The sequence below is a fragment of the Pinus tabuliformis genome, chromosome 6, assembly GCF_031772625.1.
Source record: "Pinus tabuliformis cultivar Carrire ecotype Pingquan chromosome 6, CPIR1, whole genome shotgun sequence".
NCBI classification, from domain to species: Eukaryota; Viridiplantae; Streptophyta; class Pinopsida; order Pinales; family Pinaceae; genus Pinus; species Pinus tabuliformis.
Window position 1 is genome coordinate 44623231 of NC_142292.1, and position 25520 is coordinate 44648750.

At 39.6% G+C, this 25520-nt stretch overlaps 1 protein-coding gene across 4 annotated transcripts in view; it reads right to left on the reverse strand.

Annotated features, from left to right (window-relative positions):
• LOC149257136 (DUF21 domain-containing protein At2g14520-like) overlaps nucleotides 1-25520 on the reverse strand; it is a 478430-nt gene that overhangs the window by 143673 nt on the left and 309237 nt on the right. For 3 of the 4 annotated variants that reach the window (XM_089413642.1, XM_089413638.1, XM_089413643.1), the window contains one exon: nucleotides 17854-18158. In XM_089413642.1, coding sequence (XP_089269768.1) covers nucleotides 17854-18158 — 305 coding nt within the window. The remainder of the gene's footprint in view (nucleotides 1-17853; nucleotides 18159-25520) is intronic. The other variant, XM_089413641.1, reaches the window with a different exon arrangement.

Below are 25520 nucleotides of genomic sequence, written 5' to 3' on the forward strand. Positions count from 1 at the left end.
AGGGTATCTATCCCTAAAATGCCTTGGGCAAAGATCTCCCAGTCCTCTGAGACACTGTTCAGTGCCAAACGCAGAATCTTTGTGTCTTGAGGTGCCTCCCCAACTATGGAAACCTGATCCCAGATTTCCTAAATTCTGGTGAGAAAGGGATCAACGCCTTCACCTTTATACATCTTGAGGTTTCTCAACTTATCCTTCAAAAGCATCTTTTGTTGCTCGAAAGGATTCTGATATGCTCCCACATCTCCTTGCCAGTGTTCTTACTAGATATATGTGAAACTATATCGTCGTGAACTCCATCCAACATCATCTGCTTCACCTTTGCTATCTCTTTCCCATATCCCTTCAGCTGATCTACATCATTTGGAACAACCACAACATTCTCTACATAGGTCTTCAGGCCAAATTCATCTAACAGGAACGACATCCTAGACTTCCAAATGATATAGTTGGAGACTCCCTCCAACCTATCTTGATCTCTAAGCCCAATTGTAGCCATTCCTGAAACTGAACTAGAAACTTCCCTCTTTCACTTGCTCGGTTGTTGACTCTGCTATTCGCACTCCCTTCTGGAGTGAGAAAATCAGATTGTAGCTATTGCCGACTGCAATTGGAAATTTGGATTGCTAGGCTAGAACCCCTTTGAGTAAAATTTCCCTCTACGTATGCACTTTTCTCTTCCATGCAGCGCTGATTCTGCTCTACAAACTGTTGCAAGACCCTCCTGCGCCCAAACAAGGAATCTACTTACCCAAAATCTAAGCTACAACTACCACGCTGCCTGCTGGAATCACTCAAACTGGCAAGCTAAATTTTTCTGCCAACCTGCACTAAAAAAAACGAACTGCCTAGCTAGACTTTGTGCAACCCCGAGAAATTCATCTTGCTGCTCTCTCTGAACAACGAATTTATTCCTCCGCTTCTGAGCTTCACCGCCTGATCAAAATCACTCTGATACCATGTGAAAATTTCACCACTGAAATTCTATTGCATCAACTAGAATTAATTCTTCTAACTGTTAATTAATTTAGCAGTTTATTGCTATGGCAACAATGAATTAATCACACTGCAATCTTCACAAATAAAAATATTGTGGAAGATAACCTGGAAACTGAAAAAATACTGGCACACACACAAAAATCATGACGATTATTTTTGAACAAATGTCCGCGAAAAAACCCACTATGGGAAAACTGGTGCAGTAGCTGAGGGTTATTATTATAAAGCAACAGTGAAAAATTTTGAGTACAATAAATATCGCCAAATTGGTGAATATATCCAAGAGAAATACTAGCAAAAGTTATCTGAGGGATTTTACCCTCTCTCCGAGCAATCCCAACACTATCTGACCTATGTAAAGCTAGTCATCCCAGTGGTCTGCACAGGCTCTGCGTCACCCTAGCACTGTCTGCCACATGCACTACCTGAATTGATTGCCAATCTAGTCCTCCTGCTTGTTGCTCATTGGGAAAATGCTTCTCTGACCCTATGGAAAATATTCCCTGTTGTTGACACCTAATCTTCATGATTGGGAATTTTATGTAAATAAATTAATTGGGAAGGTGAACAGTCATCGGAAGATGAACTGAACAATCACTCCATGTTGTATATAACAATGGGTTACCTATGGAATAAAACACGAATCAGTTTTTTCTGCCTTTAGAGAGTTACTGCCTGGCCTGACATGGTATCAGAGCCAGTCCTAAAAATAGTCGTAACTCCCTTCATCTCTGCCACTGCCTCTGTCCTGAAATAGTCTGCCACTGCCTCAGTGCTGAGCGCTGCTCTGCCTCTGTCGATGGCCTGACATGCCCAGAGATGCGTTGGTAAAATGATGCTTCGACAGTATTGGTAACTGATCTCGAGCTCGAAGGCGAGCCATCACCGTTCTGAGGGATTCCATGCGCAGCGGAAATGTGGTATTATCGTTTTGATTATCCTTACGTTTGCATTATCTGTATCGTTTTGTTTTGATGTTTGAACTTGGGCATCGAGCATCAAATAGTCTATGCCAGGCCAATTGTCTGTATTCAAAGAAGCATAAAGGCCCTCACTAACCCCATACTTCTGAATCGACCCATGAACTATCTCAGAATAGATAACCAACAGCATGTCATTCGCTTCTTCCGCCTTTCGCTTCTTCGCAGACACCTCCATTTTTAAGTAAGTCTATCGCCTCCTACTTGCCATTGGCCTCTCTGCAACGAACCGCTTATACCCTCGGCCAAAAAATCAGAAGAGAGCAATCGTCTTCGCCCCGTGAGCAACAGCCCTGATAAGGCCAAACCCACCACTCTTCTGTACATTTGTAGCCCGCTCGGTGAATGTTGCAGTGTTAGAATATCAGGGATAGCAGAACGGAGCACCTGCAGAGAGATCGGGAGAGGCACGGTCCACCGCCTGCTCTACCCCACCGCTGAGCATCATAAAGAATTTCATAAGAGGTTTGGAACCTGGGAAATCTAATTCCCGGGCGAAGTCTATTGCAAACTCTATCAACAACACGGGAGGGAACCTCAGATCCTCGTGCGCCTGTTCAATTGCCGGATCCTCCTCCATCGACGCAGTGGTATTAACGTTTTATGCGCAGCATTATTAACGTATCAATATATTTTTATTCATGTTTGGTGAAAGTCCATGGAAGCCCGCAAGGCTACAATTCGCTAACGCAAACATTAGTGTCTACGCCATATTTGTTCTTTTAAGTGGCAAAATTTCATGGCATTGACCATGCAATATGAACTGAACTCTGCTCTGCTCCATTAACACTAGCAATAATAATTATTAGCCTCTACCACTGTTATTGACTACGACAAAATATTATTGTGACTAAGTATTTTGAGGTATGGTTGATGCTTAAATTCCAGAGCAGTCTTATGAACCGCATTGAAGCTGCTGGTGGACGTATTATTTTTTGAAATGGTGTGACATAGTAGTATTGCACAGTTTTTTTTATCATTTGAATGGTAATGTTGTGTTGAAGCATAAAGTGATATGTAATATTGATATGTACATAATATTTCAATGAAATGTTGATGCTTCTATCAAACATTAGAGGGATTTGAAGAAAATATAGTGCATAAGGCTGTAACGTAAGGAAGTTTTTTTATCAGCAAAAGTATTTTTTACAGAATGCATTCAATCATCTCTATGGTAGGAATAGTTCTCACTGGCAAGGAGAACTATCCTGAATGGGCCCGGATGATAAAACACACCCTCATCTTCAATGAGTTGTGGAAAGGAGTGTGTGTCGGAGAAGGAGACAATGAACCAGTGCAGCCTACATCAGACAAAGAGCTCGTCATTTGGGAAAACAAGAACAGCAAAGCCTATGCATTAATCGCAGCATCTGTAAATGAAGAAGTAAGTCGCCATATTTCATCATATTCAACTGCCTTTGAAGCTTTACAAAAACTGAAAGAACTCTATGACTCACATTCTGCACCTGAAGTTGTTCAGCTCATGATTAAATCTTCACTCTTGAACTGCAAAATAATGATCCTCTTGCTCTTGCATCTGAAGTAAAGTCTATAATGCATGATATTAAATCCACCAAGGTCGAGCTGGATATCCCTCTTATTGCTTTTCTCAAGGCACTCTATCCTACCTACTCCAATTATCTTGAGTCTTTACAAGCAAATGGAAATCTTAAAGATATAACCTTTGACTCTCTTGTGAAAAAATTTGCTGAAAGAGAGAAAGCCTTTGGAAAGAAGACAGTCCCTGAATCTTCTAAAGAGACTGTTTTCCTTGCTCATAAAGAAAAGCATCCTGCTCAAGATTCTACAAGAGGAAGAGGTGGACGAAGAGGAAGACAAAGATACTTCAGAGGCAGGGGGGGCAGACATTCTCAAGGAGAAAAGGTAGATCTGCATTGCTTTCGCTGCAAACAAAATGGATCACATGATGCTTCTACATGCAAGCTACCATGGGACAAAATTGAGCAGAAAAGAAACCAGCAGAAAGGTAAAACTGATGATACAGACAAAGGTAAAGCACCTGAATCCGCTCACTATATTGAGGCACAATGTAACATTGGAGTAAATGAAGATTTGTTTAATGCTTCACTTGCTTCTTCGAAAAATGATTGGTTGCTTGATTCAGGAGGAACCTGTCATATGACTCATAGGAAAGATTTTTTTGAAGATTTCACTGACAATGTTGATGGAGCAGTGTACTTTGCAGATCAGTCAAAAATCAAGCCATCAGGGCTTGGCATAATCAGGCTTAAACTGCCTGGTCTTCCAGACTTTCTTCTCGATCATGTTCTATATCTCCCACAGCTCAAGAGAAACTTGATGTCCTTGGTTCACATCCGCCAGCAAAGTCACTCCATTCATATGTTTGATGGCAAGCTTGAGGTAAGAAAAGCATCTGACCACTCACTTGTCATGAGGGGAATAGAAGAAGAAAGACTTCTCAAACTGCAAGGAACCTCTGCTCATGCACAACATTTCTCATATATTTCTCATCATGAAGAAGGTACACTTCCATCAAGTTTATTATGGCATGCTAGATTTGGACATTTAAACTATGACAGTCTCCGCTTATTGAAGAAAAATGGTGTTGTTGGTTTGCCTACAATTCGTAGGAAACATAAGCAATGTGATGCTTGCATTCTAGGAAAGCATAGCAAACAGTGTTTTCATGATTCACATTCAAGAGCACATAGGAAGCTTGAACTCATTCATTCAGATTTATGTGGTCCAATGCCTGTTCCTTCTGCAAATGGAAATAAATATATCATGACATTTATTGATGATTACACCAGAATGTGTTGGGTTTATTTATTGAAGAACAAATCTGATGATTTTCAAACATTCAAGAATTTTCATAAATGGATTGAAAATGATGCACAATCTCATATTGGGTCTATACACACTGATAATGGAAAATAATATACATCAAATGAATTTGAACACTATCTTCGCCAACATGGGATCAAACATCAAACAACTGTGCCTTATAATCCCCAACAGAATGGTGTAGCAGAAAGAATGAATAGAACAATCTTGAATATGGTACGATCCATGCTTTTCTTCAAAAATGTAAAGATAATGTTTTGGGCTGATGCTGTTCTATGTGCGGCATATATAAAGAATAGATGTCCATCTAATGCTATAAGAAACAAGACTCCTTATGAATTGTGGTATGGACATGTTCCTTCGGTAAAACATCTCAGGATCTTTGGTTCCACCTGTTATGCTTTGATACCATAGGTACATAGAAACAAACTTGGTGCTAGAAGTCGTAAGTGTATCTTCCTGGGGTATTCAAACACCTCCAAAGCATACCGCCTCTATGATGAAGTAAATAAAAAGTTTGTTGTATCTAGAGATGTCATTTTTCTTGAATCATCCAAATCTGACAATGTTGTTGAGCGACAACTTGATCGCTTGGATAGATTCGCAAAAACAAAATCATTTCAAGAATTTGATAATCAGATTCCACATCTTGAAGGGGGGATTCCTATTCTAGATCAACATGTGGAATCTTCTTCTGAAGAACACTCTACCCCGAATGAAACTCCAACAACGGATGATGCTTTAAGTGATGTAATTGATAGAATTGGGAGACTCAATCTTGATTCCGTCCCAACTCAATCAACAGAGCAGCCTGGACCATCTCAGAAAGGTCCCCCAAAAATGGCTGACAAAGACACTTGAAAGTGTTCATCCTGATGAAATTGGAAAAACAGGAACCAGAAATTCAAACCGAAAAAATGGAGGTGATGTAGATGACTCTAATTCACCTGTTGATATGGATGTTACTTATAATTGTGAATTGAACTTGTCTACAGATTTTGAACCAACTTCCTTCAAAGAAGTTGCTTCTCATGATGAATGGAAAGAAGCGATGCAAAAGGAGTATGATGCTCTCATAAAGAACGTCACTTGGAAGCTGGTTGACCCTCCATTTGGAACCAAACCAATTGGCTGCAAGTGGGTCTACAAGAACAAGTACAAAGCTGATGGTTCACTTGACAAGCACAAAGCTAGGCTTGTGGCAAAAGGTTTTGCACAAAAGGAAGGGGTCGATTATCAGGAAACTTTTGCCCACACAGCAAAATGGGCCACCATCCGAACACTCTTTGCACTAGCAGCTCAGAACGGTTGGAAAGTCCATCAAATGGATGTAAAAACTGCCTTCTTGAATGGAGATCTAAAAGAGAATGTTTTTATGTCCCAGCCTGAAGGATTTGCTGTGAAAGGACATGAACATAAAGTATGCAAACTTGTGAAGTCCTTGTATGGCCTCAAACAAGCACCACGAGCCTGGTATGAAAAACTAACTGAGCACCTTCTGAAACTCAACTTTAATCATTTTGATCTTGATGATGCAACTTTATTTATCAAGAAAGTTGGCAAAACGGTTGTGTATCTTGTGGTATATGTAGATGATCTTTTAATGACAGGGAACAATGAAAGCTACATTGCATCCATAAAGAAGGAATTGGGGAAAAGTTTTTAAATGACTGATTTGGGCTATGTTCATTACTATCTTGGCATTGAAGTAACCCAACATCCAAAATCCATATTTCTTTCTCAAAAGAAATACATTGGAGATTTGTTAAACAGATTTGGCATGACAGAGTGCAATCCTCTTTCTACTCCAATGGAACAAAACTTAAAGCTCACATCTGTTGAAGGAAAGGAATTTGAGGATGCAACAAAGTATAGACAGCTTGTAGGAAGTCTCATCTACTCACTACTACCAGACCAGACATTTCATTTACTGTTGGAATCCTCTCCAGGTTCATGCAAAAGCCTTGTGAGGGACATTGGTCTGCTGCAAAAAGAGTTCTAAGGTACTTGAAGGGAACTCAAAACCTTGGAATCAAGTATACACAGGTGGACGACTTCAACTTGATTGGATACTCTGATTCAGACTTTGATGGAGACAAAGAAACTGGGGTATCTACTTCAGGATATGCTATGAGTCTTGGATCAGGAGCTGTCTCCTAGAGATCACGCAAACAATCAGTTCCAGCAGATTCCACAACAGAAGCAGAATACGTGGCAGCGGCTGAAGCAATGAAAGAAATTGTGTGGCTCAGGAAAATTCTTGAAGATTTGCAGGTAAAACAAGTACAATCAACTCCACTCATGATTGATAACACCTCTGCAATAAAGTTGGCCAAGAACCCAAAGTTCCATGATCGAACAAAGCATATCAATACTAAATATCATTTGATTCGACATCATGTTGAGGCAAAAACAATCCATCTTCGTCATTATTCCACAAATGAGCAAATTGCAGACATCTTCACCAAAGCACTTGGAAAGGAAAAGCTTGAACGATTCAAAATGATGCTTGGACTCACCAACATCCCTTCAGATTAAGGGGGGGAATGTTGACACCTAATATTCATGATTGGGAGTTTTATGTAAATAAATTAATTGGGAAGGTGAACAGTCATCGGAAGATGAACTGAACAATCACTCCCTGTTGTATATAACAATGGGTTACCTATGGAATAAAACACGAATCAGTTTTTTCTGCCTTTAGAGAGTTACTGCCTGGCATGACACCCGCCTCTAGAACTAAAAACGTCTTCCTGTTCAGTAAGATCAAACTGCAATTTTGAAGCAACTACGCAATCCTTGGGCTGCTTCTTGGAGAAAATCTCGGCCTCCACTTTCTGACTCCTTAGAACTAGGAAACTTCCTTCAGACTCAATGCTTTTGCCCCTCTTTGTCTCTGCTTCCCTTCTTTGATTTGAACTCTTTTAATAACTGTTGTTGCTCACTGACTTTGCTTGGAGGTATTCTCTTGACTCTAATACATAAATATACATGGTGTAACATGCCCTTTGTCAGGCCAGGCAGTAACTCCATTAGGCAGAAAAATTGATTCATATTATTCCATCAGGTATGTCTTTGTTATATACAATAGTGTGTGATTGTTCAATTCATCTCCTAATGACTGTTCACATTCCTAATTTAATTATATACATAAATTCACCCAATCATGAGGATTAGGTGTTAACATTCCCCCCCTTAATCTGAAGGGATGTTGGTGAGTCCAAGCATTGTTCTGAATCTTTCAAGCTTTTCTCTTCCAAGCGCTTTGGTGAAGATGTCTGCAATTTGCTCATTTGTGGAACAATGACGAAGATGGATTGTTTTGGCCTCAACATGATGTCGGATTAGATGATATTTAGTATTGATGTGCTTTGTTCTATCATGGAACTTTGGGTTCTTGGCCAACTTTATTGCAAAGGTGTTATCAATCATGAGTGGAGTTGATTGTACTTGTTTTACCTGCAAATCTTCAAGAATTTTCCTAAGCCACACAATTTCTTTTGTTGCTTCAGCTGCTACCACGTATTCTGCTTCTGTTGTGGAATCTGCTGGAACTGATTGTTTGCGTGATCTCCAGGAGACAATTCCTGATCCAAGACTCATAGCATATCCTGAAGTAGATACCCCAGTTTCTTTGTCTCCATCGAAGTCTGAATCAGAGTATCCGATCAAGCTGAAGTCATCCACCTGTGTGTACTTGATTCCAAAGTCTTGAGTTCCCTTCAAGTACTTTAGAACTCTTTTTGCAGCAGACCAATGCCCCTCACAAGGCTTTTGCATAAACCTGAAGAGGATGCCAACAGCAAATGAAATGTCTGGTCTGGTAGTAGTTAGGTAGTTGAGACTTCCTACAAGCTGTCTATACTTTGTTGCATCCTCAAATTCCTTTCCTTCAATAGATGTGAGCTTTAAGTTTTGTTCCATTGGAGTAGTAGGAGGATTGCACTCTGTCATGCCAAACCTGTTCAACAAATCTCCAATGTATTTCTTTTGAGAAAGAAATATGGACTTTGGATGTTGGGTTACTTCAATGCCAAGATAGTAATGAACATAGCCCAAATTAGTCATTTCAAAACTTTTCCCCAATTCCTTCTTTATGGATGCAATGTAGCTTTCATTGTTCCCTGTCATTAAAAGATCATCTACATATACCACAGTCCACAAGATATACAATTGTTTTGCCAACTTTCTTGACAAATAAAGTTGCATCATCAAGATCAAAATGATTGAAATTGAGTTTCAAAAGATGCTCAGTTAGTTTTTCATACACGGCTCGCAGTGCTTGTTTGAGGCCATACAAGGACTTCACAAGTTTGCATGCTTTATGTTCATGTCCTTTCACAGCAAATCCTTCAGGCTGGGACATAAAAACATTCTCTTTTAGATCTCCATTCAAGAAAGCAGTTTTTACATCCATTTGATGGACTTTCCAACCGTTCTGAGCTGCTAATGCAAAGAGTGTCCGGATGGTGGCCCATTTTGCTGTGGGAGCAAAAGTCTCCTCATAATCAACCCCTTTCTTTTGTGCAAAACCTTTTGGCACCAGCCTAGCTTTGTGCTTGTCAAGTGAGCCATCAGCTTTATACTTGTTCTTGTAGACCTACATGCAGCCAATTGGTTTGGTTCCAAATGGAGGATCAACCAACTTCCAAGTGTCGTTCTTTATGAGGGCATCATACTCCTTTTGCATCGCTTCTTTCCATTCATCATGAGAAGCAGCTTCTTTGAAGGAAGTTGGTTCAAAATCTGTAGACAAGTTCAATTCACAATCATAAGAAACATCCATATCAACAGGTGAATTAGAATCATCTACATCACCTCCATTTTGTCGGTTTGAATTTTTTGTTCCTGTTTTTCCAATTTCATCAGGATGAACACTTTCAAGTGTCTTCATCAGCCATTTTGGGGGACCTATCTGAGATGGTCCAGGCTGCTCTGTTGATTGAGTTGGAACTGAATCAAGATTGAGTCTCCCAATTCTATCAATTACGTCACTTAAAGCATCATCCATTGTTGGAGTTTCATGCGAGGAAGAGTGTTCTTTAGAAGAAGATTCCACATGTTGATCTAGTATAGGGATCCCCCCTTCAAAATGTGGAATCTGATTATCAAATTCTTGAAATGATTTTTTTTTGCAAATCTATCCAAGTGATCAAGTTGCCGCTCAACAACATTGTCAGTTTTGGATGATTCAAGGAAAATTACATCTCTAGATACAACAAATTTCTTATTTACTTCATCATAGAGGCGATATGCTTTGGAGGTGTTTGAATACTCCAGGAAGATACACTTACGACTTCTAGCACCAAGTTTGTTTCTATGTACCGTTGGTATCAAAGCATAACAGGTGGAACCAAAGACCCGAAGATGTTTTACCGAAGGAACATGTCCGTACCACAATTCATAAGGAGTCTTGTTTCTTGTAGCATTAGAGATGGACATCTATTCTTTATATATGCAGCACATAGAACAGCATCAGCCCAAACATTATCTTACGTTTTTGAAGAAAAGCATGGATCGTACCATATTCAAGATTGTTCTATTCATTCTTTCTGCTACACCATTCTGTTGGGGATTATAAGGCACAATTGTTTGATGTTTGATTCCATGTTGGTGAAGATAGTTTTCAAATTCATTTGATGTGTATTCTTTTCCATTATCAGTGTGAATAGACCCAATATGAGATTGTGCATCATTTTCCATCCATTTATGAAAATTCTTGAATGTTTGAAAAGCATCAGATTTGTTCTTCAATAAATAAACCCAGCACATTCTGGTGTAGTCATCAATAAACGTCATGATATATTTATTTCCATTTGCAGAAGGAACAGGCATTGGACCACATAAATCTGAATGAATGAGTTCAAGTTTCCTATGTGCTCTGGAATGTGAATCATGAAAAGACTGTTTGCTATGCTTTCCTAGAATGCAAGCATCACATTGCTTAAGTTTTCTAGAAATTGTAGGCAAACCAACAACACCATTTTTCTTCAATAAGCGGAGACTGTCATAGTTTAAATGTCCAAATCTAGCATGCCATAATAAACTTGATGGAAGTATACCTTCTTCATGATGAAAATTGTATCAGAAAGGTTGTGCATGAGCAGATGTTCCTTGTAGTTTGAGAAGCCTTTCTTCTTCTATTCCCCTCATGACAAGTGAGTGGTTAGATATTTTTCTTACCTCAAGCTTGCCATCAAACATATGAATGGAGTGACCTTGCTGGCGGATGTGGACCAAGGACAACAAGTTTCTCTTGAGCTATGGGAGATATAGAACATGATCCAGAAGAAAGTCTGGAAGATCAGGGAGTTTAAGCCTAATTGTGCCAAGCCCTGATGGCTTGATTTTTGATTGATCTGCAAAGTATACTGCTCCATCAACATTGTCAGTAAAATCTTCAAAAAAATATTTTCTATGAGTCATGTGGCAGGTTGCTCTTGAATCAAGCAACCAATCATTTTTCCATGAAGCAAGTGAAGCATTAAACAAATCTTCATTTACTCCAATGTTACATTGTGACTCAACATAATGAGCAAATTCAGGGGCTTTACCTTTGTCTGTATCATCAGTTTTACCTTTCTGTTGGTTTCTTTTCTGCTCAATTTTGTCCCATGGTAACTTGCATGTAGAGGCATCATGTGATCCATTCTTTTTGCAGCGAATGCAGTGAAAATCTGCCTTTTCTCCTTGAGAATGTCTGCCCCCCCCACCTCTGAAATATCTTTCTCTTCCTCTCCTTCCACCTCTTCCTCTTGTAGAATCTTGAGCAGGATGCTTTTCTTTATGAGCAAGGCACACAGTCTCTTCAGAAGATTCAGGGGTTGTCTTCTTTCCAAAAGCTTTCTCTCTTTCAGCAAACTTTTTCAAAAGAGAGTCAAAGGTTATATCTTTGAGATTTCCATTTGCTTGCAATGACTCAAGATAATTGGAGTAAGTAGGATGAAGTGCCTTGAGAAAAGCAATAAGAGGAATATCCAGCTCAACCTTAGTGGAATTGATATCATGCATTATAGACTTTACTTCAGAAGAGCAAGAGGATCATTATTTTGCAGTTCAAGAGTGAAGAATTTAATCATGAGTTGAACAACTTCAAGTGCAGAATGTGGGTCATAGAGTTCTTTTAGCTTTTGTAAAGCTTCAAAGGCAGTTGAATATAACGAAATATGGCGACTCACCTCTTCATTTACAGATGATGTGGTTAATGCATAAGCTTTGTTGTTCTTGTTTTCCCAAATGACGAGCTCTTTGTCTGAGGTAGGCTGTACTGGGTCATTGTCTCCTTCTCCGACACACACTCCTTTCCACAACTCATTGAAGATGAGGGTGTGTTTTATCATCCGGGACCATTCAGGATAGTTCTCCTTGCCAGTGAGAACTATTCCTACCATGGATATGATTGAATGCATTCTGTAAAAAAACTTTTGCTGATAGAAAAAAAAATACTTCTGCCAATATACAGTAAAAATGTACTCAAAAGGGCATTCTCAAAGGGTATTATCGTCCACTAAAACTTCTAACATAAGGTTTTCATGTACCCATTGAATCACTGCCATCACAACTTCAATACACAGAGAGAAAATGACTTTCAAAACGTACACGGCTACCAATAAAAACATTCAATGCATACACAGTATACAAAGCCAATTCTTCATTCCATATGGCCTCTTTTAAAAGGGCTCAACGCATCATGGACGTTCTGCCTCCACCAAATATTCTGCTACAAATTTGTTGTCATCGTTCAAATGTATACTTTCAACTATTGAAAGGATATTAGGCCACACATTAACACAATACTAACACTGACATACACAGCACGAATATACACTGAAAAAAGAACAAAAAAAAATGCCAAGACGAGGGAGCGGTCCCCACATTCAATCATTGATCGCTTCCATCAATGTTATGTATCAAGAATAGAGTCTCGGGTTATTGAAGAAAATAGCAATAATGCGTATTTCCCAGTGTTCAAATATCCGGCATATTACAACAGCATTTAAACATTACAACAGCAGCGTTTAAATATCCGGCATATATCCCAAGTAGCAGCAGCTGTCTCCCCAAATATTCATGCGCAGAAGCGGCAGAACATATGGAAAATTTCGGGCAATGGTTCTGATTTTTTCTGGTTCTTCAACAGATGGTTCTTCTTGATGGTTCTTCAAAGGAGTAGTGTTCAAGATGCAAGAGCAACATAGTAGAATCGCAGGCAGAGTCGTTGTTTGTGGCTGTTCTTCGCTCCACCCATCAGTTCAGGACAGCATGGACAACGCTGGACAAGGTAGCGCTTCTTTCAGGAATGTTCATGGGCAGTCCAGACAGCGCAAGTAAACAGTGTCAGGCAGAGAGTGCAGGTACCATGTCAGGGAGAGAGAGTGCAGGTACAAAGAGCACAGGGATGGCAGACAGAACGCAGGTAATCAGTTGCTGAATTATATGGGGAGCAGTGCAGCAGACCAAGAGTTACAAAGACATAAAGGCTAAAAAAAAGGAGTTGGCTCTGATACCATGTCAGGCCAGGCAGTAACTCCATTAGGCAGAAAAACTGACATATTATTCCGTCAGGTATGTCTTTGTTATATACAATAGTGTGTGACTATTCAGTTCATCTCCTGATAACTATTCACATTCCTAATTTAATTATTTACAAAAATTCACCCAATCATGAGGATTAGGTGTCAACACCCTTAAGGTCTTCAACATTTTTTCTTTTGACTCTGACTCACCTATAGCACTTTAATATGTGTTAGACCTATTTCAATGACCAAGAAACTCATTGACATATATTATAAAAATAGTATTTCTTTTATTGAATAAATACAAATATCAAAAACACATTTATGAAGACCGAACCTAGTTACATTTCCTTCAACAGGCTGAAGCAGATAAATTAAGATATATGCAGAAATTTGTATATAAATATTTATTAAAAGATGAATTACAGATGATGCTATTACAATTGCGGGTGCCTGGCTTATATACCACCATGGACACCCTTTGGGAAAGGGCATGATCTTATGATCGTGCCCTTTCGTCTAATTAAAATTAAAATTAAATAATAAACCTAAGTTAACTAATTTTTTTACATAACATTGCCTTCCTCTCGAAAGAATGCTTTGTCCTCAAAGCATAAGTAACGACGGATGTTGTTGAAGAATGATTCATTCTCCCAGAAAGTCTTCTTCGGGTAAGTCCTTCCACTTGATCAGATATTCTAAGATGATCAAGGTCGCACACTTTAAAAGGTCTTGGATTAATCTCTCAAGTTCCATTTTTTGGTGATGTGGATATCAGTATGGCTTGATGTTGACAGGGTCTGACCCTACCTTGACTTCTTTGTATGCTCAATTTCCCTATTAGGTGGCATCTTCATAGGTAGGTCTTGAAATACTTTTTCATGCTTCCGAATCAAATCTTGTATCTCTGGTGACTCTTCTCTGGTCATATTTGCAGATAACATCTCTAACTGGTGACATTGTACTGGATAAGCAGGTGCTCCTTTTCGACTTAGTTTCATCATCTGAGATGATGATACAACTTGATTTTCTGGTGCTTGGAATCCGTGTAGCTTGTACTTCTGACCTCCCCATTTGAATTTTATAAATTGTACTTGATGGTTGGCGGCATAAGTACCTAAAGTTCGTAACCATTGGATACCTAAGACTACACCTACTCCTCCTAATGGTACCGTGAAGAATGGAGACTCTAGATTAAAGTCTTGAATCTGCAAATTGACCTTATGGCATTTCCCTACCTTTTCAATCTTCTTACCATTAGCTACCATCACTTTCATGTTTGGTAAGGGAAATGAAAAGATATTGAGTCTCTTTGCCAAGGTTGCATCTAAAAAATTTTGTGTGCTTCCAGAGTCGACAAGAACCACTACGTTGTTCTTCTTTATGTGTCCTTTTAACTTTAAAGTCTGAGGTTGTGATATACCTGTCATAGTTGATAATGACATTTGTGGAATACTTCCATCATCTAATTCTGGTGAGAATTCTGGGGCGTCTTCTGTGTCTTCTATGACATAATCTTCACTGTTTGAATCATTGGTTGCTTCACAATTATATAGGTTCTTTGGTTCTTTACCTTTAGCACATCTACGTTTGGGGTCCCACTTCTCACCACAGCGCTTACATTTACCCTCTTTTATCCTTTGCATTTCCACATTAGATTTTTCATCTTCACGACGATGTGGTGGAACATATCTTGTATTATTTGAGTCCACATAATGGGGTATCCTTCGTCTTGCATAAGCTTTTTCCGCTTTTGACCAAAATATTGGTTCGGATTTCTTTTGGGCTGTTTTTGCTTTTCGTCTTGCTACTTCTATAGATGTAATGTCATGCATCTCAAGTTTTGTTTGTAAATGGGTTTTGAGTCCCGAGATGTATGACTGAATTAGATGAGATTCTGATAACCCAGGTACTCGTGTTACTAAGGTCTCCCATTCTTGAGTGTATTCGTCCACACTTCCTTTTTGTCGTAACTTGATGAATTTTGAAAAGAACTCTTCTTCTCTTACACCTTGGAATCTTTTGAAGAATCCATCTTTAAATTTTCTCCAGCTAATGACATGTGTTGTCTTTTTCCACCACATATACCAGTTATATGCTTCTCCTTCCATTTTCATGGATGCATGCCTGAGCTTTTCGTCATCGTCATTGATGTCATATATCTCAAAGTATTCTTCTGCTTTATTTATCCATGCAACATTGTTTTTTTCGTTTCCATCGAATTTAGGCATCTCGACTTTTGCCCTTCGCTGGTATGTTGCTACTGGTTGAGCGAAAAAAGGGTGTTGATTAGTAAAGTTATCCCAGAGTTGCTTGTTTGTAAACGTTGTGTTACTTGCTTCTTGGTGGGGTGTCGTTGATTTTTTTGGGGATTCAACTTTGTCATGAGAGTCTGTGGACTTTGTTGAATCTGACGAGATGTGTTCTTGATTCTCTTCACCTTCTTTTAGTAGTTGTTCGGGTGTACAATTCGACCTTTTACACAGAGTTTTCAGCATTGTTAAGACTTCTTTGATGCTTGCTTCTATTTGGACATGGTAATTTTCCATCTTTATTTCTATTCAATTTGTCGTATCGTGAAGATTTTTGATTTCATCAGCTTGCTCCCCAAGCTTGATCTAGAATTCATTTAATCTTTTATTGACCTCATCGTGGTTGCTATTTATCTTATGCTCTGCATCCAACAATTTTTTTTGGAAATCCGCCATTGTCATTGTCGACATTGAGCGGGTTTGCGGGGGTGTGTATTTATTTGCCAGCGAAAATATTTTTCCTCTTTTCTTTTATTATTAGCTAAAGTAAATTTTATACATATAAATTTTAATTAATTAAAATAAATTTAATTAATTAAATTAACTTCTATATATATATATAACTTTTTAATTAATTAAATTAACTTATATATATATATATAACTTTTTAATTAATTAAAATAAATTTAATTAGTTTAATTATATATATTATATATAATATAATTAAATAAAGTTATGTAATATATATATATAACATATATATGAATTAATGATATAACTATATAATATACGTATATATAAATAAATTATATATAATATATGTTATATAATATATAAATATTTAATATAATTTAGTTATATATATGTTATAAATATATATATATATATTGAAATGGAACAGCACAACGAATTTAAATGAAACGGCACGCCGAGAGTCAATGGCCACGATGATTGGTTGTAGATGTGGCCAGAATTGAGGGTTAAGGACTGGTTGCGGATGGCGTGCAGGGAATGGCGTACAGTGTGAACCAGGGAATGGCGTACAGCGTGAACCAGTGACTGGTTAAGGACGGCGTGAACCAGTGGCCGGTTTCTTAGACGGATTGCCGGATTATTTGTGGCTAGACAGTGGAACAACGAGGTATGATGTGTGTTGACAGGGAAGATGCAGAACGATGGCAGCGGAACAACGAAGAGTTTAGGGTAGCGAAGTAGTGAGGAGTTGATGGTTGCAAGCAGCTGAACAATGAGGGATTGATCTAGTGAGTATGGCAGCGGATAGGTGCTTGAAACCTACACAGGGGAGAAGATTCGATGGCTCCGATACCAATGAAGCAGATAAATTAAGATATATGCAGAAATTTATATATAAATATTTATTAAAAGATGAATTACAGATGATGCTATTACAATTGCAGGTGCCTGGCTTATATACCGCCATGGACACCCTTTGGGAAAGGGCATGATCTTATGATCGTGCCCTTTTGTCTAATTAAAATTAAAATTAAATAATAAACCTAAGTTAACTAGTTTTTTTACATAACACAGGCTCAGCCTAGATATGAAATATTTTACATGTATATAGCCTAGTGTATTAAAGAAAATCATAAGAGAAGCAATTTCTACAAGTTTCATCACATGAAAAGGAATTCCAAACATATGCAACCCAACCCAATATAGATAAGCTTATTGAATCTAAGTGATTGGCCTAACATAGCTAGTGCTAATCAAAGCATTCAATTTAATATGTTAGAAGAAACTAACATAGGTGTGTCAATAGCTGAATTATTTTTTATGTTTATCAAGATTTTATGCCTTTGGATTAAAGCAAGGACTTATGCTTGTTGAAGTTTCACCAGAAGTCAATTGCAAGAATAACAGAGTTGCTGCAATGTATAACCATTTATAATTTGCAAAACTAATTATTCATTTACTACAAAATTCTAATTTAAGAAGGCTTTCTGGTTTTAGAGTTTCCATTCTATTTCTAACTATGTGATTGAAGTCTCAAAATGACTACGTCAACATGTAGCAGTATTACCCTACAGAATGATAGTAGCAAGTTTATAATAATTCCTAGAATGAATGCATGCAATAAGACTATAAAAGTAAAGACAGTAAATAGGGAGGAATAAGTTGTTTATCATCACAATTGTTGACACCCAATTTGCATCATTTTTTCAAACCTCCCATCTACCAGCTACAAGAAACAATATACCAAATATCCATTACAAGCAAATAAGAAAATCATAAAATCACAAGAAAATGTTCCAAAATAACCTGTAGAAGTTCCTCAATTACATCTTCCATTGTTATAATACCAATAACCTCCTCATCCTCTGGGAAGCTTGGAAGAGAACCTGTGCCAATATCAAGAATATCACCAAACCCAATCCGTTCCCGCTTCTTGGGACGAGAAATAGAGCTTGGCTCCCCTCCATGTCCATCCCCATCCTTCCTCAATCCTTTCGTGTAAGATCCATTATTATTATTGTGGACAGAATTGGCTGTCAATGATTCCTGTCTAACTCCATCAGATACATCCAGAGTAACAGAGTTTGAATCACCGGGACCTGCAAAATTTACTGTATTAATGAATTTCAAAAATTACTCAGTATCACTTTTTCAAATATGAGAAAATACAACAAAGCAAGGATCAAGATCATTTTAAGGCTTTACTTTCATGATTTCGAATTGATTACAAGGAACACTTTAGACATACCAAAGCATGGAGCAAGTTGCAACTCTGCAAGGTAAAGCATAACCGATCTATCAAAGAACCCCTATTGAAGGAACAAACTCCTTAAAAATGGGAAAATATTCCACAACCATGTTTTTGTACCAACATTTACCATTGTTAAGAAGCTAAAGCATGACTACTCTGTCATACAGTGTAGTCTCATAATAAATTCCCCAAATAATAATAATAATAATATATTCCACACCCAATTGATGTGCCAGCAATCTAGTCACAGTAGTTTTAGCACATACAGGATATAAATCTCAAGAAACATACTAAATTTAAAACCTTAATTCTATAGTGATTGAGAAAGGAATAATGTTTTGCAAGTTTGCAACTAGAGAATCTAAAACTGTTGATATACTTCACAAAAGCAACAAAAATCAGTGAACATGTAGCAGAATTGTAGACTTTGTGTTGATTTGTGTAGCTTGGGAGGTACTCCACAACCCTAGGTGTTGGGTTTGTGAAAAGTTTGACCACAAAAAAGTCTTGTGGGCAAAGTACCCAAGTGGTGGGGTTTTGCACCCAAGGTGTTGGTGTGAAACCAGATGAAGAAACATTTGTTTATTCATTGTTGCAAGTGGAGCACCCTTAAAGGATCAAGGAGGACCTAAGGAAAGAATAACATGGCGAAATCATATGCAAGAAACCCTTGTCTAATGTTAGTTGGGGTTATTGTTGAAAAGTTAAGTTGGCTAGGCTTAAAAGGACACCCCTTGAGGACCAGATGTTACCCTCATAGGAAACTATAAGAAGGCAAGAGGGACATCATTTGAAGACACATCCTAAGAAGCCTTTTCTCATGTGAATCTGTCCTAGAACGAGGTCCAAGTACCTCAGGAAGCTGCAACACCTTTCAGAGAACAAATAGAGGACCAAGAAGGGCTCTCTCTGATTTGTGCGAAGGTCAAGTATCTGCCCCAAGAAGAGGACGGTTTCCTCTGTGTTTTCGTCCCTCAAGAAAGATTAGATCTGCGCATGGAGAGGATGTCTCCTTCTGTGTAAAGTTCGTGCCCTAGTTAGGGCTATTTCCATGAAGCTACAGCTGTTAAGTTTCTGTAGAAAATCCAAGAAATTTTGATCTGCTAATATATGAATCTGAAATATAATTTATTCTCATATAAAGTAAACTTTGCAGCGGAATAGGAACAGAAATAAATACACAATTCAACAACACAAATTTTTCTAGGGAACCCAACTGGGAAAACCCTTGGCTTGATTGAGAATTTTATTGAATAAAATTGAGCAATAGATCTCTTATATTTATAACTTGCTTCAATCTGAAAACAACCTTGTTTTCCTGCCTTGAACCAGGCTTGAAACCCTTGCAAGATTGTTGATCCTTGCCTCCTAAATTTATGCGCACAAGCTTCTCATGGTGCACTTTTCTCTCACAAGCTCCACACATAAACATGTGCAACCTTTTCACAAACTAGTGAACTCTATTATCTTGTCTCACCAACTCGTGCTCACAAGACAATGATCAAATTGTGCCTTTGTTCCTCCTTTAAAAGCAATTTGAATGGCTAAAGTTAGCAAGTTCTATTTTTCGAATGATTTTGTGATTGATTGAGTTAACTAAGTGAAAACACACATGCAACTCATCTTGTCTTAATTCTATAACTTAAAACATAATCACTCGTCCTTTTCCTCATGTAACTCGCACTAGAAGACAAGTAACTCATCCTTCCACTTGAGCACATTAGTTAACTACTTCTAAACTCGTCCTAATTTTTACAAACGATTCCTAAATTTTAGGAGTTTGTCCTAATTTATAGGGAACTCGAGTATGCTAAGGAAGAACTCGTTGAGGTCCCTTTGATTAAGGCACAAATCAAGGAACCTTTTTCTCTACTATTTTCAACACTCACACAAAGCGAGGCAGGTACTTCTGGAAGAACCTCATCCACTTGGATATGTCTCCAATACTACCACGTTCACTACAGCACCTCTAAACTAGAAGACTAGAAGATTTCCCTGCTTTCTTTTGAGGAACCTGCTTTGAAGACCTGTTCTTTCCCACCATGTTCTGCGAGTCCAACACTTTAGGCATAAGTACCATTTACCCCGTGTACCTTTTTGGTTGCTTCTTCTCACTGAAGGTGGTTCTAGAAGATTCAACTCTCTTCTAATCTCCCTTAACCAAATCCTTTGCCCACTTGGCTCAAACTATCCCTATACTAGGAGTCTCTAATTGAGTGGTTGCCTCCACTCGCCCCGGGCTATGCTCCTCATCATCCTGCTGGTCAGCCCAACTGCCAACTAGCTTAGACTAAAACTGAGATACTGGTTAAGGATCCATCTTGAGAACTATATATTTCTCTCACTCAACCACCACTACTCTACTCTGAGCACCCCCTACCTTGCTTCTCAAGCCTACACCTGTCTCTTCCTACAACTTGTAGAGATTCTTCACCCTCACACCTCTCTGCTTCTTACATCCAAAAGCTAAGTGTTGGAGGTAAGTCTTACCTTTGCTGAAGATGATATCATATCCCTTGTCCTCAAGTGTAGCTATCGAAACAAGATTTTGCTCTCAATCCTTGGTACGCCAACCTGCTTCCCCAAAGAGCTCTCCAACACCTGCCCACTAATAGCCTTGTAGTCCTTCACAAGAAGTTGTACTTAGGGCTCAAATAATTCTGCCTCTACTATCAATGTTGTAGTCCTTCACATGGAATGAACTTAGTGTTGAATAGACAACTTCTAGCAACCCTCCAATCTGCACTTAAGTTGTCAATCAATTGTTGCTCAAACAAACTGTAGAACAACCCGACACAATCTAGCAATGCATTAATCACTGAAGAACACAAAACATACCTCAACCAGCAGACTTCTTCTGCTCTTCTTAGCTCAAAGTTCTAGGCGTTCCTCTGAGATTTGTTGAAGAAAGTGTAACTAGGTTCGGTCTTCATAATGACATGATCTTTGTATTTGATGTAATAAAAGAGAATAAATTATCTTTGTAATCTCGTTGCATGGGTTTCATGAACAAGAGGTGTCATTAGGTGAAAGACTTCTTCTTGATGTCTTTAGAATTTATTTCTATGTCGAATCATGTCATGAGTCCATGTAAATGTGTACAAGTCTTCAACAAGTGTAGCAGCCCTCCAAGACCAAGATCAATGCCTCATATTAAGCCCTCTGAAGTTTGCAAGCGAAGCAATAAGGAGATGATCACGTTGGCTACAAAGAAATGAATTAAAATGTATAAATACATGTCATGTCAGCTTGAAATAATCGACACGTCTGTTCATGAGTTAAGGTCAGCTTACATATATGGATAAGCACTATAAATACCCATGAAGGGTAGACGAAAATGACATGGAAATATTCGGATGGTTCTGAGATTTCACATGGAAGAGGAGCCGCAGTCATGAGGTCGCAGTCTAGACATGGAGCCGCAGTCAAGATTTGAGGGTATTCGCAATGAAGGAGCAACAGAACTTGTTTAAGGGCATCAGCAATTGACGTAACAATCTCGCATTCCTCTCTCCCTAAACTCGCATGAAGGAGCTGTTGGAATTTCTAAGTTTAACCTGTTAGAAATTCTTCTTGTACTATCTGATTTATTTCTTCCTACTTGTTCAATTACTTAAAAAGTTATTTACCAGGTAAATACTGAAAATAAATACAAGTACAGTATTAACACATGACAGATCATCAACTGAAAGTAAACAAGCACACAAGTGACACCGTTCTTTTTGGACTAATGTCCCCGGAAAAACCCAATGCGAGAAAACTGGTGCAGCTATTAAGAGGTTTTTATTATTATGCAGTTTCAAAATACAACCTGCATGTTAGAAATGGCTCACCCAACAGAGAATGCCCTCAGCAGTAGTACCTCTCAGTCGGAGACAGATATTCTGGCTAAATCACCAGATGAACGATCCCACGGCAACAATGTAGCTTCTGTTGCTTTGCGTCACTCTGATAGGGACTGTGTCACCCTTCCGGCTCTCCAACTCCCAGTCTGTCCCGCGAAATTCTCCCAACGCTGCCTCTAGGCCCTGCGTCAACCTCTCTAGTCCTACGTCAGCCTTTCTAGGCTCTGCATCAGCCCCTAGGCCCTCTGCGTCTCACACGCTGGCCTCTCTGGGCACTGTGCAGCTCCTGGCTGCCTCTGCGTGGCCACTGGCTGCCTCTGCGTAGCCTCTAGCTGGCTCTGCGTCAACCTCTCCTGGCTCTGCGCTGATCCTCCTGGTACTAACTCTGCCTCTCTGTTATGTATTCACTGCCCCTCAGCTACAACTCAGATCACTCACTCGATTTCCTCAGCAAACCCTGCCCCAGAAAATCAAATTCTTCATCTCTCTTGGTGTGTCTTCCAGCTAACCCTCAAGCCTATTCTTATACTTTTCCTGTTGGTCCTTCAATGTCCAAGATTAAATCTCTAATCAATGGCTAAGATTAGATTTGGCTTGATCCATGACTTTTGGACCATTCTAACCCAGTTTTATATTAATACCCATTAATATTTTATTTTTCCTAAGTTTAGACTTAACAACTCCATTAAAAATATTAATTATTTTAATATCTCCCAAACTAGTTAGAATCTGCCCAAATCATTTCTGGGTCTTGGAAATCTCATGTGTCTTAGCCTCCACCAATTTTTGTGGCTAGAGCACATCTTATGCTACCCCAAATCAACACTCCCTCTTAGCGAGGACAGTGCTCTAGTAATACTCCTCACTGAGTATCACCCTGATCATCCAACATCGGTCCTTGTGCTGATGCTAGGCCTCCCTGCCCAACATCCTCTGCACTACAGCGTCCTGTACTGCTGCCCATCGCCCTGCCACTGCCACTGCTGCATCTGTACAGCAGCTCCCTCTACATCTGTGCTGCTGCCCATGGCCACGCCACTGCCACTGCTGCATCCCCTCTCATCATGCTGCATCGTGTTGCCCACAGTACTGCCATTGCTAACTGTTGCACTGCAACTCAGTTACTGAGAAGTAAGTAATTGATCCTCCCAACTCTAACATCTCTGTCAAGCTAGAAACACTCCCGATGCTGAAGCTCCCTCTATCACTGACAAGTGCTCCCTCTACTGATCTCTGCGCTGCTGAAACAACTTCATGCATCTATCACTGCTGCCTCATACTGTCCTGGGACTCCTACACTGTAGCATTCTCTGTCGCTTAATCCACATCCATCTCTACCGACATCCGCCAGTCTTGTTACTCCTCTTCGAGGCTCCCGTAGCAAGGTATAATCCAAGAAGTTGGGTACCTAGAGGATCCTACCCCTCATCGCATGTAGTCCATCTGACTACAGCTCGATGTCAGCTCACTTCCTCTCAAGTGGCGCATGAGAACTCATGGCACAGTCGTCATCTGTCTCCACTTCTTTCTCTGCCCTTACTAGCGCTACCTTGGTCTCAGAAACCTCTCCCTTGCTCTTCTTCCTAGGACACTAGTTCGTAAAATGACCTAGTTCCCCACAATGGAAGCATTTGACATTAGAGATGTCCTTCTTCTTTCATTTCCCCTGCTTTCCCGCAGATGCTAGAGTCGCATCTTCCTCTTCCTCCTTGATTTTGACCCCTTTACCGCTACTCCCCGCCTTGGTCAGTCGTTTCATCTCGTATTGACGAAGAGCCACCCACAGTTCCTCCCAATCAGGAAGGTACGACCTGCACAGTACCCTCTGGACAAATACCTCCTAATCCTCTGAGACTGCGTTCAGTGCGGTCCTCACCAACATCTCCTCATCCGACGTCACCCCTATGGAAGTCAGTTGGTCCCGGATCTCCGTCAATCGCCCAAGGAAGATATCTATCTGCTCTCCCCTCTACATTTGGTATGACCGCAGTTGATTTTCAAGTAACATCTTCCTCTGCACGGAAGTATATGTTGATACAACTTCTTCAGGGCGTTCCACATCTCATTTGTTGTATTCTTCTTGGCAATACGTGGTACCACATGATCCTTGACCCCGTCAAGGATGATGCACTTAGCCCTGGCCATTGCCTCCTCGTACTTCTCATTTTCAGTCGCGTCAACTAGGATCGCTATCATTTTCAAGGCAAAGTGCTTGATGCAATACCTGTCTAGAATAAACAATATCTTGGCCTTCCAGACTACGAAGTTGGAAGCTCCGTCCAATCTATCCTGGTCTCTTAGCCCATTCACTGCCATCTTGTTGCTCTTCTTTCGACTCTTGTGAGTCTATCTACTTCCCTCCTAGAAGTCCTCTGATCGACTCCTGCTGAGTCTTTCAACTTCTCGTCTAGAAGTTCTTGGTTTGACTCCCTCTGAGTCTCAATTTCCCTCTTGGAAATCCCTCTGCCAATGTCGAGATGCCCCACTTCGATCGTCTGTGCAACCGCACCACTGATCCAGATTCCTTGGCTAAAAAATCCATTTCAGCAGCAACTCCCTCCTCCTTGGTCTTGCCCTGTTAGGTATTGTTCTGACCACAATACCCCACCATCTTCGCTCCACAAATTACCCATAGCCTCCTATGCCCCAGCAATCTAAAGGTTTGAGCCTCTAAGCTCTGCACAATCCCGACACCAGCAAAATCTACACCTCCTAGCCATAGCGTCGATCCTTCCTGACTGAGAAAGATGATCGGGCACTACGTAGCTCAAGTTTGCTCCTCTCTACCTCTGCGCTAATCCTCCTCCTGGCTCAAACTGATGATGCTAGCCCTCTACGTCACCCCTTCCTTACTGCTTTCTGCTAGGAAAAACTTATGTCACTCGGGACAGTTGTTTCTGTTGCTACTGCTTTGCTCAGCTGATGCCTTCAGTTATCCTGTCATCTGCAACCATGCTCTGATACCATGTTGGAATTCCTAAGTTTAACCTGTTAGAAATTCTTCCTGTACTATCTGATTTATTTATTCCTACTTGTTCAATTACTTAAAATGTTATTTGCCATGTAGATATCGAAAATAAATACAAGTACAGTATCAACACATTACAGATCATCCACTGAAAGTAAACAAGCACACAAGTGACACTGTTGTTTTTGGATTAATGTCCCCGGAAAAACCCAATGCGGGAAAACCGGGGCAGCTATTAAGAGGGTGTTGAGTTTTAGGTATGTTCTATGCTAGAGCAATTTATTTCAATTTCTTTACCAATGACATCAGCATAAAGTAAACTACAGATGGAACATAAATATAAATTGCAGAAGATAAGCCAAGACAAGAGGACACAAGATGTGGCGCTAGCCAGGGACAAACCCCAATG